The sequence below is a fragment of the Tenrec ecaudatus genome, chromosome 9 (genome assembly GCF_050624435.1).
Source record: "Tenrec ecaudatus isolate mTenEca1 chromosome 9, mTenEca1.hap1, whole genome shotgun sequence".
In the NCBI taxonomy this organism is placed as follows: Eukaryota; Metazoa; Chordata; class Mammalia; order Afrosoricida; family Tenrecidae; genus Tenrec; species Tenrec ecaudatus.
The window spans coordinates 135,464,206-135,481,174 of NC_134538.1; the positions used below are offsets into that span (position 1 = coordinate 135,464,206).

Consider the following 16,969-nt stretch of genomic DNA (forward strand, 5'->3'; position numbering starts at 1 on the left):
CTCTTAAAACATCAAAAAGTAACAATTTTTCACACTGTATTCTTTCCAGGAAGACAAAGGTTAAATACATTGGGACACGGTAGCCAAAGAGGAAAATCTCCTTGTTAATCCTCAATAAGTCTTCATCCTCATATTTCTTAGGAATTCTTCTGTGGTTTCTAATGAATCCATTTTTTTAAATGAGCAACTTGTTCCTTTCACAATTAATACACCAAAGGTGTATAGACAACACAGAATATGGTTACATAGCACCAGCTCAGACTTTCTTCCCAGTTGACGGCCTGAGAGTCCGTTTATTTTTTATAACTCATCCCCATCATCTGAGCTAAAGCTGCTTCTTCTACTGCTCCCTTTGGAAACGGCAGGGGAAGTGGCAGACAGCAGAGGATCCGCTCCAAAGGGAGAGACTGTGTCATCCAGTAACATGACATCCAATCTCTGCTCCTCTTTCAACGCAGCACTAAACGATAAGTCAGTGAAGTGGGACAAAGGATCCGAGAAGGCCAGAGCTTGCTCACAGAGCTGAGTGGTTGGTCTCGGAGATGGAGTCACTTGCTGGCAATAGTCTACTGAAGTCTGCTCCGGATGGGGCTGTTGTTTGGTGACCTGAGCACCACAGTCCATGGTGTCAAAAGAAGCCAGGGTTGGCAGACCGTGCGCATGCGCCTGTATTTCCAGTTCCTGCAAGGTCAAACAAACGCAAGAATAAGGAACTCGGGATTGGGGAAGTGAGGGAACACTAGAGAATAAATCATAATAGAATCACGGTATGGATTAAGACTACTAGAGATTATAAATAATTTTGAAAATAATGGACACAGGTGTGTTGGTAATATCTGAAAAATAATGCTGAGAAAAATCCTAAGCTTTAAAAAAAATTCTCCTCTTATTGTTCTTCGAGGGAATTGGGCAATACGTGATGGTCCCGTAGTGCCTCCGCACACAATAAAGCCATTAGAAGATAGTGGTAAAATCTCCCACTTATTCTTTCTGATTAATTTCTCATTACAATTCAGTACTATTTCACAGAAAGATAGTAAGTGCCTTACCTGGCAATAATTATGTTCGCATTAAAAGAAAACCTTAAGAGTTATGAAAACCCATATTTTGATATTTTGAGTCACATGAACAGATGAGGAGTGGCTTAATATAAACTGGCACAGAAAGCCTTGAGGTAATAAAACCCGTAGCAATGTTACAAAAGAAATAAAGAGGGAGAGGAAAAAGGGAGAGGAGAATTTAGGGTCCAATATTATCTGCAGAAACAAATGTTCTACTTAGCATTATTTTTTGGCTGCATGTATATTTGAGATGAGATCTATTTGCTTCATTTTATAATTAATTGTCATGCATTTCCTTTCTTTTAAAAAAAGGCATCTTGAGACTGGAGTGCTAACCAGAATCGAATGGAAACAATCCACTTTCGGAACTAGTCCAAAGCAAACAAAATGGCCCTTCAGGAGGGAACACAAGGGTGCATCAGGCAAAAACCAGTGAGGACAGTGAATAAAATGAATGACAGGTAAGTCATAGGTAGCTATACGGTTCATGGCAACATGATTATAAAAACCTGAATCCGGAGAAGAAGCTGCCTGTTTGCCTGCTCTAATTTCTTCTGTCTGCGTTCTAATTCTCGGGCTCGCTGTTGTTCTCTCTGTAGCCACTTGATGTACTCCACCGATGCTTTCAGAATGGTGCCTTTGTTCCAGCGCATATCACTGAAGAACGGGGAGATAACCTTTTCACAATTGTGCGTGTCAGCAGAATTCATAAGAACTTACAAAATCTTTTACATTAATATGAAATAATGATTTACATGACTATTATTCACTCTTAGATATTATTGCTTCTGAATAGAAATTTTAATAGAATAGTTAAGAAGCCCTTATATAGTAAAATTAATCCCAGAATGAAAATAAGTGTCAAAAGAAAGTAATAAAGTGACTTTTTGTGGGAGAGCTAAATGCAATATCATGATTCTACCATTACAGTTTTTATATTTTTAGTGAAAATTGCTTTTATTATTAACTCCCAGATTAAAATCTATGTGCAGTATTTCTGCATTAATGAACTCAGAAATGTACATTACTGAGGACTTAAGCCTAAATTTTTTAAGATCATTTCAAATGTACCAGTTTTTTAAACTACTTCCTAATAAGGTTGCTTTTATGCTTGTAAGGGGGCAAAAACAAGGTCCCTCCTGAAGATCGATCCTGAGTGATCATGAGACATGTCGCAGTTAGCAACATGACTCCCTGCAAGAAAGCAAAACTTTCTAAAACCCATTTGAGAAAAAGCAATAAATGAATGCCTTTTTAAAAGTTGGATCATTTTAAAAAATAAATTACCAAAAGATAAATACAATTAAACATTACTGGACAAGCTTTCAGAGTATAGACTAGAAAATATTTATTTAAAAAAATTTTAAGTTAGGAGAAATGATAGATCTGTGATTACAGAATATGCTACTGATTTTAATATTTAAAACTAAAATAGATTACATTAATCTGTAATATGTAATGGTGAATGAGGAAAAACTCATTGTCAAAGTATTCATCAGAGGAGTGGGAAAGTCATGATGAATTTTCAGTGTGGGACCATGGACTATTTTTAAATAGTGAATAAAGAACACATGTTGGAAAATGTTTTGAAACACAACATACTGTATATGGTTTTAGTATGGACACATTGAGGTGCCACATATTGAACTTAATATGCTTATTAAGCGATCAAAGGAGGAAAATGCAGCCCATGAAAGATCTGATTTTTGAAGGTCTCGGAAGTTTAGGTTAGGTGAAAGTACCCTTCATGGGGGCAAATGAACAAAAGACACCTTTTTCTACTGCCAAATGAAAATATTCGAAAAGGCCTGGACAAGCTGATTTCTACTGAAATGCACAACAAAAGTGTCAGTGTCTACATCAATTTTGAATACACACAGAGTTTTAAAAACTGCTCAGGAATGATTGGTGACATTGATATTTTGTTTTCTGCAAAACGACCTTCTTTGGAAAACTTCAAACATTTTGAAAGTGAAAAGCTTCAGTTCCTCCCAGGTCAAAGCAGGTTATATAAATATATGCATTGTGATATGAGACACCAGGCAAAAGATGGCAAAATATACCATTATTTTTCATCTATGGGGTGCACATCCCAGTTAAAAAAGGTAAATAAAAGGAAAACGAAAGGGGAAGGATAAGAAATCAAAGACAATGGGAGGCCTGAGCCACTTGTTTTCCTGCTTGAGTCAACAGTTTACATCTCCTGATTTACAATACAATGTCTTGTTAGCTCTCACTCACTAGCTCAACTACCTTTCTTTTGCAAAAGCAGAGAGTTCTCCCTGTACAGAGGGAAAAAAAGATGTGTTAAAAAGAAAAAAACGTGAACTATCTTGTACATTCAAAAATGAGAGAAAGCAAACGTAATTTGATAGCATCAGCACAATAACCCATATTCTACTGATTGCTTTTATTTCTATTTATATGATTTTTAAAATATTTTATATGATATTTTTATAAATATGGTTCCGCCAAAGCCAAGAGGACGGAAGTAGAAACCTACTACACTTCTGGGGAAGCTCTTCATTTGTCTTGGACGGCTTGTTAGTTTTCCCTTGATGGTGTCATTGTTGAAAAGATTGCCGTTTCCTTCACAAGCCCGCAATGGCAGGTCTGTGTGCCACTCTGTCCTGTAGGGGCCGCTGTGAATCAGAATCCACTTGATGGCCATGCGTTTGTTTTGGGTTTACGGTAGCCTGCTCTGTCTTGTCATTTTCTCACCTATCCTGGTCAACTTCAGCTAGTCTCTCTACTGGTTCCCTTCCCAAGTCACCAATTTGCTTTTAAAAGAAACAGAAACTGAGGAAGGATTTGGAACCATGGAAAATGACAACTTCACAAACTCAAAATAGCTTTGGATATTAGTTTTGCTCTCCTAAAACAACTCCAAAGTTGCTTCTAATCGTGAGCTGGGAAGTCGGCAGAGGTCAACCACTCCATTAAAAACAATTAAATAGCAGAAACACCCTGCCCTCAAGTGGATTCCTACTCCCAACGAGCCTGTGGACCAGAGTAGAACATTCCCCAGGGATTCTGAGGCTGTAAATCTTTAGGGGAGCAGAAGTTTCATCTTTCACCCCCAGAGCGACCAGTGGGGTCAAATTGCACTTAGAAGCCCAACTGCTAACCACAAGGTCAGTAGTTAGACACCACTAGCCTCTCTGAGGGAGAAAAATGAGGCTTGCCAGGGCGCAGTTCTGCCCTGCCCTACAGGGTCTCTCTGAGTTGGAATCAGCTCGATGGCAGTGAGTTTATTTATTTGCCCTAGAGTTTGTGGTGTTAAGGGGTAAGAAGATTTGACTAGTGCTGTTTCTACAAACCTGGTTTCCCTTCCTTAGAAATGTATTCCGCTGTAAGAACCGTTTTATACGGTGTTACAGTACACGCTTAATGCCATGTAACTGCAGAAACGCCTCCGAGAGGTGTTACTGCCACTGTCTTCCCTCCTTGTAATACTCTGGCTTTATCATTTACAAATGCTGAATCTGTCCTGCTGTTGGAATTCACAAAACAACACCAGGCAAAGAGATATCGCCTCCTATCCAGTAATAATAGGATCCATAAATTTTTTTTTAAAAAAACATGTGCTATACCATTCCATAAATTAAACATTAAAAAATAATTGTTCATAATCATTTTAACAGTCCTGGCTGCCTTCTCACCATTAGTTGGAATCTGCTCAACAAATTAATCTGAAATTCGTTACCTTCAAACCTAAATCTACTTTGATCTTTTGGGTGTTTAGGTTTGTCTGTTTTTTTTTCTCCAATTATATAATTTTTGCTAATCTTTAACTTTGTGTAAACATGTTAGTGACATTTCCCAGTTAATTTCTCCATCATAAACATCTTTTACTCATTTTCTATAGCACTTAGATTATCTACAGAGCAGGTGGCTACTTCGGAGACCCATGGGTCTAGAGGCCCACTTCTTAGTAATGTTCACTGAAAGATTCTGGATTCAGCCCAAACCCATGAACCTAGGCATCTGGACTCAGGGAATCTCATTGTGAGATCCTACAGAAGATCACTGGAGTAACTCATGAGCCATAGCAAGCCAATGGTTAAGATAATGTTGTTACACCCTTAGTCGTGAGGTATGTGTGATGACACACCAGAGATGTATCTTTGCTACTTGTGTTATTTGGATGCACGCCTAATAAACATAAGGATCCCTAAGGCTGTCATGGTTATGCGTTAAACAACAGCTAACCACAAGGTCAGTTCAAAACCACCAGCGGATCATCGGGAGGAAAACACGGCTTTCTACTCCCATAGAGTTACACTCTCGGGAACTCAGGGGCAGTCCTTACCTGTCCTGTAGGGTCACTGTGCGTCAGCATCAACTCCATGTAGACGAGTGTGGCTTTTGGTTTTTTTGACACATAGACACAGTCAATATCTAAGTTAACTCCAGAACCAAACTGACTGCAGGGTAGAACTGACCCTGTGCGTTTCTGAGACTGTAACTCTTTACCTGAGTAAGAGTGGCTGTTGGTTTCAAACTGCTGACCTTGGGGATCACTGCCCATTCTTTATCACTGCAGCAGAGCTACAATAAATGTGAGTTGACTAAATATGAAATTGTGGGTTTTTAAAAATTATTATAATCTTATTTTCCTAGATCTACAAAGGGGACAAGGCCATGTAGAATGTTTCTGTGATGTTTTTCCAATTTGAGTCCCTTTCAGATATGATTCTGAAATAAATTTATTTTTCAAATTCTAGATGAAGGGCTGATAAACTACAACTCAGAAGCTATCTATCTGCCTTTGTCAAAACAGTTTTATTAGATCAGAGTTAATAATCATGACAGAGACTATACGGCCCTCGTTGCTTACAATATGTACTACATGTCTCTCCAAGAAAAGTTTGTCATCTTTTGCCCCAGATAATGAATTCCAACTGGAAAGGACTCTTTAAATAATATAACTTTCTATAAGAATTTAAGAAAAATCTCTCACACAGGCGTTATCATTTGCAAATCATTTTCACATATAATATTTTATCCTATTAAACATCTCACATCGAAATAACAGATAATCATTTCAACTAACAAAGATATCTCTGTTCAAGACCTTAAAATACTTGAGGATTCTTAGACAGATCCTCGACCATGATCAGGCTCTTCAGACTACCTGCTCGGTGCACTTTCTTCCATATTACTTCGATTGCCTTCACTGTCCCAGACAAGCCCTGGTTAACAAAGTATGACTTAGGGACAGCTCCTACAGAGCCCTGGAATGTTAGGTGCGTTTACCCTCATTTTGCATGACTGACCCAACTCCTGCTAGCAACAAGACTTTCTTCACAAGCACCTTTACTGGCTTCATGGGAAGCTTTTACATCACTGGAAAGGCTTTGACCCTTTTCTGGCACTAACACACACAAACACACCACAGGCACACACACACACACATGCACACACACAGATGCGCATGCATTGTTTTTTTAGCTGTTTTGGACCCAAAGCAACCCTGTAGGACAAAGTAAAAGTGCCCCATAGGATGACCAAGGCTGCGAATCTTGACACAAGCAGACTGGTGCCTCTTTGTCTGTGGAGCTACTGGTGGGTTTGAACTACTGACTTTTTGGTTAACAGTTGAGCACTTTAACCACTTCACTTCTCGGGCCCCTACTTGCAATAAAATAGATCCATGTGCACCCGTTCCCACTTACCTACAGATGCTTAGAGACACATGTAGAACAGCCCTCTAAAGTAGCCCATTTAGGATGGCCTGTACCTTCATGAAGATAATACTACATTCTCTTCTCATGATTCTTGAATTTCCCTAGTGAATTAGCATATATGGATTTAAGGGGGAAATTATCTTCAGACCTTTGAAAATAACACTTTATGAGACATAGGGTCTAAATAACTGCCACTGTTTGGAGATGTGAGTTGTCAGTTTGAATATTTTTTTCAAATAATTATTAATGATACAGATCATGTCTTATGTTTTCCAAAAAACATTCAACAGATCTGATTGATACTTTACTGAATCAAATATTCCTGAGACTTCCAATCTATAACAAATGGTTTAACAGCATATTATCTGGATGACACAAAAACCTAGTTGCAAATTGGTGGACAATTATTGATTATTTAGACGACATCAGTCAGCACGTTTTCACCATTCATGCTTTTCTCTTTTATGTATCCTGAATTTTGGATTCTCTGAAAATAATCCATTTGAATTGCCACACACATAAATCGTACATCACAAGAATCGCTATAATAAAAAACATTATCTCTGCCAGGATCATAGACATGGGAACTTTCAAAATGTTGTGAAAATTTTCGTTATCTTTTTATTCTATTGTCTATAAACTTTTTGAAGCCCCTCCCCCCCACCACCAGCTAGTATTTGGCACTCTCCTGAATTTGCCAAGATTATTTTCATAGAAAAGGATCCTATGAAATAAGGAATGATTTACCTATTTCCTACAACTCATAGGACACCTCTTACTAACAGCCTGGATGCCTGGAATAATTTTTTTTTAATGAGACTGGCAGTCGTAATCTTTGCCACATGGCTTAGTTTCCTCGTCATTGATTTCTCCCCTCCTCTTTTCCCTCCCACCCATTTTTGGGAGTATTGAAATCATAACATTATTATAGAAATGATTGTTGAACTCACGGATCATTAGACCTTGGAATAAGAGTGCCAAGCTCCTTGATTCGGTAATTAATATTATACCTTCTTCTTCTTTCAACTATTAAAAAAGAAATATTATTGATTACTCTCATTAAATGCACAGTTCACTTTTGGTCAGCTGTAAACTTTCTTAATAATAATATTTAAAACACGATAGACCAAAAAAATCCAGTTAGCTAAAAGACAGTACTCCTCAACAGCAAAATAATGCCACTGTTTTATTGTAGAAAGAAAAAAATACAATGTTAGAATTAAATGATTCACAATATCTTTCAAAAATATTAGTTATCACTCTTTAAAATACTCTTGTTGGAATGTGTGTGTGTTAATCTGTTTTGTTCCTCATTTCACATATATGTGGGAATTATAAGACGCTACTGAGCAAATGGAATTGAAAGTTAAAGTAATTTTTCCAAGAAGGGCCTGAAGCCCACCTACAGGGCTTGCAGAACCTCACACAGCTGCACTGTCAGCCATGGAGGATCAGTGTGGGCTTCCCGCTTCTCAAAGTCTCCTCGCCAGGCCCGCCAACATGTTCAGCACATATAGGACGTCGGACTCCACTATGACTGCCTTGGGGACAGGGGTGGTGCTATTGTCTCACTCATATTTGTATTTCCAACCCATAATTCTGAACCCACGGATGTTGGGCCAATTCTGACTCACGGAGACCCCATATGTTGCAGGCTAGAAGTACACGTTCCTAGCTTGTTTCAGGGCTATGTGACCTTTTTGTTGGGAACAAATCGCTAATTATTTCTTCTAAAATATTTATGAGTGGGCATGAACTGCCAGCATTTCCATTAGTAGTTGAGCACTTCGCCATTTACCCCACGCAGGTGTGTATGTATTCGAAACTCTGTGCATGTTGGTGCTCATGTTGGTTTGGTTGTTTTTAGTGTCATCAGGCTGTTCCGACCCATAGGGACCCTATGCAGAAGGGGCTGACACACTGCCCAGGCTGGCACCCTTCTCACAATTAGTGTCCTATGTCTGTCTGCACCAGTCTGTTGTAGCCACCGTGTCAATTCGTCTTGTTGAGCATCTGCCACTCTTGTCTCTGCCCCTCCACTTTGCCAAGCAAGATGTGCTTCCCCAAGGACTGGTCTCCCCTGACAACATGGTCAAAGTGTGTAAGACCAAGTCTTGCTGTCCTCGCCGCTGAAGCGCGCTCGGGCCTCACTTCTTCCAAGAAAGATCAATCTGTCCGCTGAGCAGTGCATGGCGCTTTCAATATTCTTCTCTACCACCACAATTCAATGCAACCATGCTCCAGGCTCTATGCAAGAGCCAACGTTCACATGCACATGAGGCCATTGAAAAGACCGCGGCTTGGGAAGGCGCACTGTATTCCTCCAGGCAATACCCTCGTTCTTCAATATTCTAAAGAGGTCTCGCGTATCAGATTTGCTAATGCAGCTCAGCTTTTGATCTCTCGACTGCTGTTTCCGTGAACATTGATTGTATGTCCAAATGACAAAACCTTGTACAATGTCAGTTTTTTCTCCACTTACCATGATGTTCATCACTGGTCCTGCTGTGGACATTTTGGTTTTCTTTACATTGAGTTGTAATCCACACTACAATCCTTGATCTTCATCAGCAGGTGCTTCAATTCCTCCCCTCTTTCAACAAGCAAGGTTGTATCATCTGAAAACCACAGGTTGTTAATAAGTCTTCCTTCGATCCTGATACCACATGCTTCTTCAGATAATCCAGCTTCGCTGATTATTTGCTCTGCATAGAGATTGATAAAGTATGGTGAGAGGATACAACCTTGATGCACATCTTTCCTGATTTTAAGCCCTGCAGTATTCCCGTGTTTTGTTTGCACAACTGATTCTTGATCCATGTAGAAGTCCCGCAATAGCACAATGGAGTGTTCTGGAATTCCCATGCTTCTCAAGGCTATCCAACATTGTGATAATCCATTCAAATCCCTTGGCCTAGTCCATGAAACACCATGAATTCCTTTCTGCTATTCTCTGCTTTCAGTCAAGATCTATCTGACATCAAGATATCATTGCTCTGACACATGCTCTTCTGATTCCAGCCTCAAACTCTGGCAAAGTATCAAAGTATTGCCTCAAAAGTGGTTGGATGATCCTCAGAAAAATTGTTCTGGCATGTGATATCAATGATATTGCTCTATAGGTGGAGCATCCTGTTGTTTCACATTTCTTTGGAATTAGTACACATATGGATCTATTCCAGCAAGTTGGCTAAGTAGCTGTCTTCTCAATTTCCTGGCATAGATGAGTAAGTGCTTCCAGTGCTTCATCAATTTTATGAAATATTTCAGTTGGTATCCATCAATTCCTGGACTCTTATTTTTGCAGCTAGGGCTTCTTCCTTCAGCAATGCTCACTGATATTCTACTTCCAGAAATGGAGGACAGTTGACTCGTTCCTTTTGGTTCAGTGACTCTGTGTTGTTTCTGTTTCTGTCCATCTTCTTTTTATGCTACCTGCATCATTCAGTATTTTGCCCACAGAATCTTCCAAATTTACAACTTGAGCTTGAATTTTTTTCTTGAGTTCTTTTAGCTTAAGATCCATTAAACATGTTTTTCACTTTTTATTTTCTAACTCTAGATCTTTACACATTTCATTATAACATTTTTCTTTGTTTTATCAAGCTGCCTTTTGATATTTTCTATTCAGTTCTTTGGTGTCGTCCTTTCTTCCAGTTGCTTCAGCTACTCTGTGATTAAGAGCAAATTTCAGTCTCTTCTGTCGTCCATTTTGGTATTTTCTTTCTTTCCTGTCTTTTAAATTACCTTGTGCTTTCTTTATGAATGATGTTCTTGATGTCTTCCCACAGCTCATCAGGTGTTCTATCTCGAATGCTCAATGCATCAAATCTATTATTAGGATTCTCACGTGGGATAAATTCAAGATCGTATTTTGGCTCTCATCAATTTGTTTCAATCTTTGTCATCTTTAATCTGAATTTACAAATGAGAAATTGATGGTTTGTTCCACAGCCAGTCAGGCCTGGCTTTAGTTGCTAATATTTAACTTTTCCATCATTTTTTTTTTACCACAGGTATAGTCAATTTGATTTTTGTGTGTTCCATCTGGGGAAGTCCATATGCACAGTCAACTTTTTGGTTGTTGACAAAAAAAGGTGTTTGCTATGAACATGTTGTGGATCTTGCAAAATTCTATCAAGTAACCACCAAATTCATTTCTATCACCAAGTCCATATTTTCCAACTGCTACTCTTTCCTTTTTGTTTCCAATCACTAATAATTATCTATGCAACTTGATTTCCAATTTGTTATATTTCCAACTGAAGTCATTGGTAGAATTCTTCACCAGTGTTTGTGGTTGGTGCATACATTTTAAACAGCATTGTATTGATTATATTTTCTTGAAGGTGGATCGATACAATCCTGTCACCGACAGTGTTGTACTTCAAGATTAATTTTACAATGTCCTTTCTGACAATGAATTCAGTGGCCATTTCACTTGATTTTATTATTACCAGAATAGTAAACCATGTGATTTTCTGACGTAAAATACCCAATTCCAGACAATTTCAACTCACTAATGCCGAAGATATTGATCTTTATGTGTTCCATTTCATTTTTGATGACTTCTAATTTTCTTAGCTTCATACTTCACACATTCCAAGTTCCAATCATTAGCAGATTTTAGAGTTTTATTGGTCTTTCTTCCACATATCATATAATTTAATAGTTCAATCATATTAGAAATAGTTGTACAATCATTTTCAGAATCAATTTTAGAACATTTTATTCCTTGTAGTCGTCATTATTATATTTTTTAATTATGGAAAAAATACGTACAAAACATTATCCCATTCAACAACTTCTATATGTATTATTCAGTGTCATTGATTATATTTTATTCAGTAGCATATTTTCATTATTTTTTACTTTCATTATTTTATTCATAATTTTAAAGCTGTTTCTCCTCCCCTTAAATCATGCCCCAGCAGCAAAAAAGATCCAGAAGATTCTACCCTCACCGCCTTTACTGGATTCATGTCACCCTCGTCAACTCCTCTCTGAGAAACCAGCCTCTCTTCAGTCACGGTTCAAGGATGCTCCGACCAGGGGGCCCATCTTTTGGCACCACCCCGACAAAGTTCTGCTTCCATTCATTAGGTCTCCAGTATCTGACAATGTTTTGAAGGTAAGGTTTTCAATGTCAGCTTCCTCCAAAGTGAGCTGGCAACGTTTTCTTCATTAATTGTTCATAGTCTAGAAGTTCCACTGAGATGTGTTTGCCCCATGGCATTTGAAATACCAGTGGCACAGCTTCACAGCTGACAGCATCATGCAACATACAAGCCACCAAAATATGACAACCTGATGGGCAAATGTATGCTGAGTATAAATGTAATTTACTCATTTACAAGTTTCAGTGTTACCAGAGCAGTGGTTTTCGAATTTAATCTGTGACAAACAAACATCTGAGGCTTGTAAAAATAGAGTGTTGCGCCAATACACAGCATTTCTGATTTTAGAAGCTGAGATGGTAGTTCAAGTCCACTAGCTCAGCTCCACAGGAGAACACCTGGCAGACTGCTTCTGTCAAGAGTGTGGCCTTGGACACCCTGGAGCGGGTCTACTCTGGCGTGCAGGTTTCCTGTGATTCAGAAAGGAGGCAAAGGAAATGAGGACAGATTGTAGGCCAGAATTTGCATTTCTCGAGAGCACCTAATTCATAATGCTAATGCTGTTTGTCTGGGGTTCTAGCTTTGAAAATTACAGATACAGATTCTTGTGCAGAAACTGTTCTTGATGTTTGCTTTGCGATGCACTGTTTCTGAAGGTTCTGTGCAGGTAGAGAATGCTCCGCAAATGTCCGATATATAAATATGCAGCGTTTCCTCTATTGACTCTTATCCAAGACTAGTCTTCTGTTCTGCTTTCCCAGTATCTAGAGTCCCAGCCCATGGTGTTATGGATTATACTTTCAATGTATGACACATTGCACACTCTTTAGGGAAATGAATGGAAACAAAACAAACAAAAACTCCAAGGCAATACAGAAGAAAAATGCATGTCAAACTTTTGTAAAATATTTAAATTATACACAGTGGCGAGCTAGTGTCTGCTACTGGAAACAAGGAAAGTCCTGAGATAATATCAAGGCTCCAGGTTACCCTGCTTTATGATGCCAAAAAGCATGAAGAGATCTGACCTTCGGGAATAAACAAAGTATCATGGGTTTTCATAAGGAACGTCCCTCCCCCCCAATCCTGTTTTGTCTGTTGATGTAATTATGAAAATAACTAAATTCTATCACATAACAGAACTGAAAAGGAAAAAGCAGGGGTGGGAATATAGCTCATAGAAATACAGGTATTTGTATATTTTAGCATGTGAACTTATTAATGTGTTAGGGTTGACTAGAGAAACAAATTCATAGACACTAATGTGTGTATAAGAAAGAGCTTTATCTGATGGTGCCCGGCTATCAAAAAATACAGCATCTGGGGTCATAAAAACTTGAAGATAAACAAGCGGCCATCTAGCTGAGAAGCAACAAAGCACACATGAAAGAAGCACACCAGCCTGTGTGATCATGAGGTGTTGATCAGATCAGGTATCAGGCATCAAAGACCCAGAACTAAAAAACTTATCAGTGGGAATGATTGGGGTTACAGAGTGGAGACCCAAAGCTTATCTGTAGACAACTGGACATCCCCTTACAGAAGGGTCATAAGGAAGAGAGGAGCCAATGAGAATGCAGCCTAGCAATGACGAAACATTCAATTTTCCTTTAGTTCTTCAATGCTCCCACCCACACCCCTACTATCATGACCCCAATTCTACCTTACATATCCGGCTGGAACAGAGCATATACACTGGTACAAATAAGAACTGGAAACCCAGTGAATCCAGCACAGGTAACGCCCCAGGACCAATAATGAGAGAATGAGAGTAGTGATACCAGGCAGGTAAGGGGAAGGTGTGAGGAGACAGGGGGAATCAATCACAATGATCTACATATAACCCTCTCACTGGGGGATGGACAACAGAAAAGTGGGTGAAGGGAGACATTGGTCAGTGTAAGATATGAAAAATAATAATAATTTATAAATTATCAAGGATTCATGAGGGAGGAAGGATAGGGAAGAGAGGGAAAAATTGAGGAGCTGATACCAAGGACTCAAGTAGAAGGAAAATTATTTGAAAATTATGATGGAAACATGTGCAAATGTACTTGACATAATGGATGTATGTATGGATTGTGATGAGTTATATGAGCCCCCAATAAAACGATTTTTAAAACACCTAGTTCTTACAAGACTGTGAAGAAGCTATAGAGAAAATCCAAACAAATAGGAAACACTGCTCTATGTAATGTTGCTAGAACAGAGACTATAAAACTGGACGTCATCAAATATGTGGCTAAAAAGAGTGAGCTTTTTATGCGGGATTAAGACATTGTCAGTCTGTAGACCAGCTGTAAGAAATACAAAGTAAGAATGCATGTTATGTCAAAGGAGTTTTAACTCTAACTGAAAATCATTTTTCAAATATAATTAAATATATCCAAAAGAAAATCATTTTAAAAGAATAAAAGAGAACTTTATATAAAGAGTAATTGTGTATAAAGAAAACATCCCAGCCCAGATCAAGTCCTTAAGTCCAATAGTAGCCCAAATGTCCAATACCAGTCTACAAATTCTTCTTCAGACACATGCAGCTATGCAATAGTACCAATTGCAGGAAGATCACGGGTCAGTGGGTGGAAAGCCTCGTGGATCCAGTAGCAATGGAAGTATCTCCACACTGGCATTGGTCTCCACATGGCTCCTCCAGCTCCAGGGCCCTGGCTCCATCAGTGTAGCTCCATGTGTCTTGTCAGCAGGAAGAGGAAGCAGAGAGTGTGTATGTCCTGCCTCCAGGGAGGAAGACAGGAGTTGCCAGAATCATCAGGAGAAGTTCGGGCCCACACAGAGACCTCATTGGCTATAACCTGACAGGCTAAACTCCGCCCCTTTGCAAGCTGACGTGAGATTATGTAGCTGCCACAATTAATGCTTATTATATTCACTAGATAATATAGAGAAGAGTTATGATTCACAAGACAATAATTCACAATTTCTTCTCAAAATAAAATAAAGGGCTGATCTAGTCCAATGATATTCCTTAAAAATCTATTATTTGAATTAACCTCAGTGGTGCCTACTCAACTCTTTTAAGACCGATCTACAAAGGTTTTGAGGTTGTTTTTTAGTGGTTAATTATAATGAGAACTTTGGTACCTCACTTGTTGCTCAGGTGGTTACTGTATTAGGTACCCTCAAGTTGATTTTTCACTCGTAGCAACTCTATGTGCCAGCACAGACATGCCTACGGTATCCTAGGCTGGAGTCTTTATAGGGCATCTCAGTAGCTCCTTCTCTTGTAGAGTCTCTGAGTGAGTTTGACTCGCCAACCTTTTAGCTCACAGGCAAGCTCTTACCCACTGTGCCATCAGGGTTCCTTAACTCAGATCAGATCAGATCAAGTACTAATCATTTGGAAAGAAGTTATATGCTTTACAATTACTAAATCACCTTGAATCACATGGTAATGAATCAATGATTCCATTGTTCACAAAGTATGTGATGTATGGTTTCAGTAATGGGGTCTCTATGCTGGACCTCAGGTTAAGACGGTCCATTTTTGGTTTGAAGGATCCCAGCCATGCCATTTTCAATTGCATCATATGCCTGTGAGGGTTGAACCTTGGCGAAGGAAGACTGAAGAAGAACCCAGGCATCTGAACTGTGGAGCTGTCAAGAAATCTTGAAAGTCTCCTCGATTGCTAGAAGAAGAACTAAGATTGTCTTGGTAGAAGTACCGACTGAGTGCTTTTTAGAATCTTGGAGGGTGGAACCTCATCTCACATACTTTGCTGTTAGGAGGGACCAGCCCAGGAGGACATCATGCTTGATGAAGATACTCAGTTGGATGGATGGAAACAGTAGCTGCAGCTTGGCCTCAAATGTAGCAATGGGGAGGGAGGCTCAGCACCCGGCAGTGTTTCTTTCTGTTGTATCTGGGATCCCTGTGGGTAGGATCAGCTCGATAGCACCCAATGACAGCACCATTCCTGGTTTATATTGTCATGCTCATCCTCATTCTGTAAGGCCCTCACGGGACCAGGGACCATGTTGCCACAGTTCATCCCTTGTACCAGGAATTTCCTGTCCCAACTCCCTGAACTCAGTTGCAGATGTTGTGAGGGTCATATTGAAGACCCATCCTCTGGAGGGTGGGCCGTGACGCCAGGCTGTGCCTTGTTTTTCCCATAGCTACCTATAAGCCCCCTTTCCCCAATCCCCCAGTCAGCGAACTGGTTACTTCAAGATGTAGCAGAAGCTTTGCAGACAGGTGCAGGTTCCACAGGTCCGTGTTCCATCAATTTAAGCGCATGGCGTGTAAGGGGGGAGGGGGGTGCTTGTGAGGCTTTGATAGTTTTGTTTATTTGGACCCTAATCAAATTGTACTTTGGTTCACGGAATAAGACTTCCTAAAGTCACTGGACGTGGTTCATCTATTGCAGCGTGATGAAGCAGTCTAAACTCAGCCTTGCCCTTGAACAGCATCCCGTGCCTGCATTCCTCTATCCCAGGTGACCAGTGATGAGAGTCACATTGACCCTGCTGAAGCCACTGGGGCAAACCACCATCCCCATACACACTGCGAGGTAGAACTCGGTCGTTCAGCATAAGCAAAGCTTCTCCCCTACCATCTCATCACGATGGGAGCAGCAGAAAGATGATGGGTATCGCTATTTAGATGTTGTGCATTTTCTCAGGTCACATTTATATCCTTCAACATTTGTGTCAGACAGGTATAAGAAAGTCCCAGTGTAACCAAGGGATCTCATAGCCCTCACAAACAGCCTCACCGAGGAAAGGATGAACCAGAAGAGAAATCAAGATATTTCACTTTATGAAATAGACCGCCCTTCTGTACGTTTGCATTGTTGAACTCTCCCTAAAGTAGCCTAACTTAAGGCTATGTCCAATTAGTTGGGGGACATGTGACCTCAGAACACTTATGAATTGACCAAGAGATGCCACGGGTGTTTAACCCCCACATATTCTCCATGACGGTCATGAGTTTGGTTTGAAATATCTACATAGACATATGGATATAAATACTCACTAAGGTTGTGGTTGTCCTTCTTTTGTCTCTCCTTTGCCAATGCTCGAGTGTCAGTTTCTGATCAAAAGGAAAATAAGTGACTTAGTCCTTAATTCTACCTGAAAT

At 39.6% G+C, this 16,969-nt stretch overlaps 1 protein-coding gene across 1 annotated transcript in view; it reads right to left on the reverse strand.

The window, feature by feature from the left end:
- Nucleotides 1-300: 300 nt before the first annotated feature.
- Nucleotides 301-16,969, reverse strand: part of TFEC (transcription factor EC) — a 28,296-nt gene continuing 11,627 nt past the window's right edge. Inside the window, exons 3-6 of the mRNA XM_075557684.1 lie at nucleotides 16,865-16,921; nucleotides 7,702-7,777; nucleotides 1,571-1,718; nucleotides 301-681 (exon numbers count right to left, since the gene is read on the reverse strand). Of these exons, the coding sequence (XP_075413799.1) occupies nucleotides 301-681; nucleotides 1,571-1,718; nucleotides 7,702-7,777; nucleotides 16,865-16,921 (662 nt within the window). The remainder of the gene's footprint in view (nucleotides 682-1,570; nucleotides 1,719-7,701; nucleotides 7,778-16,864; nucleotides 16,922-16,969) is intronic.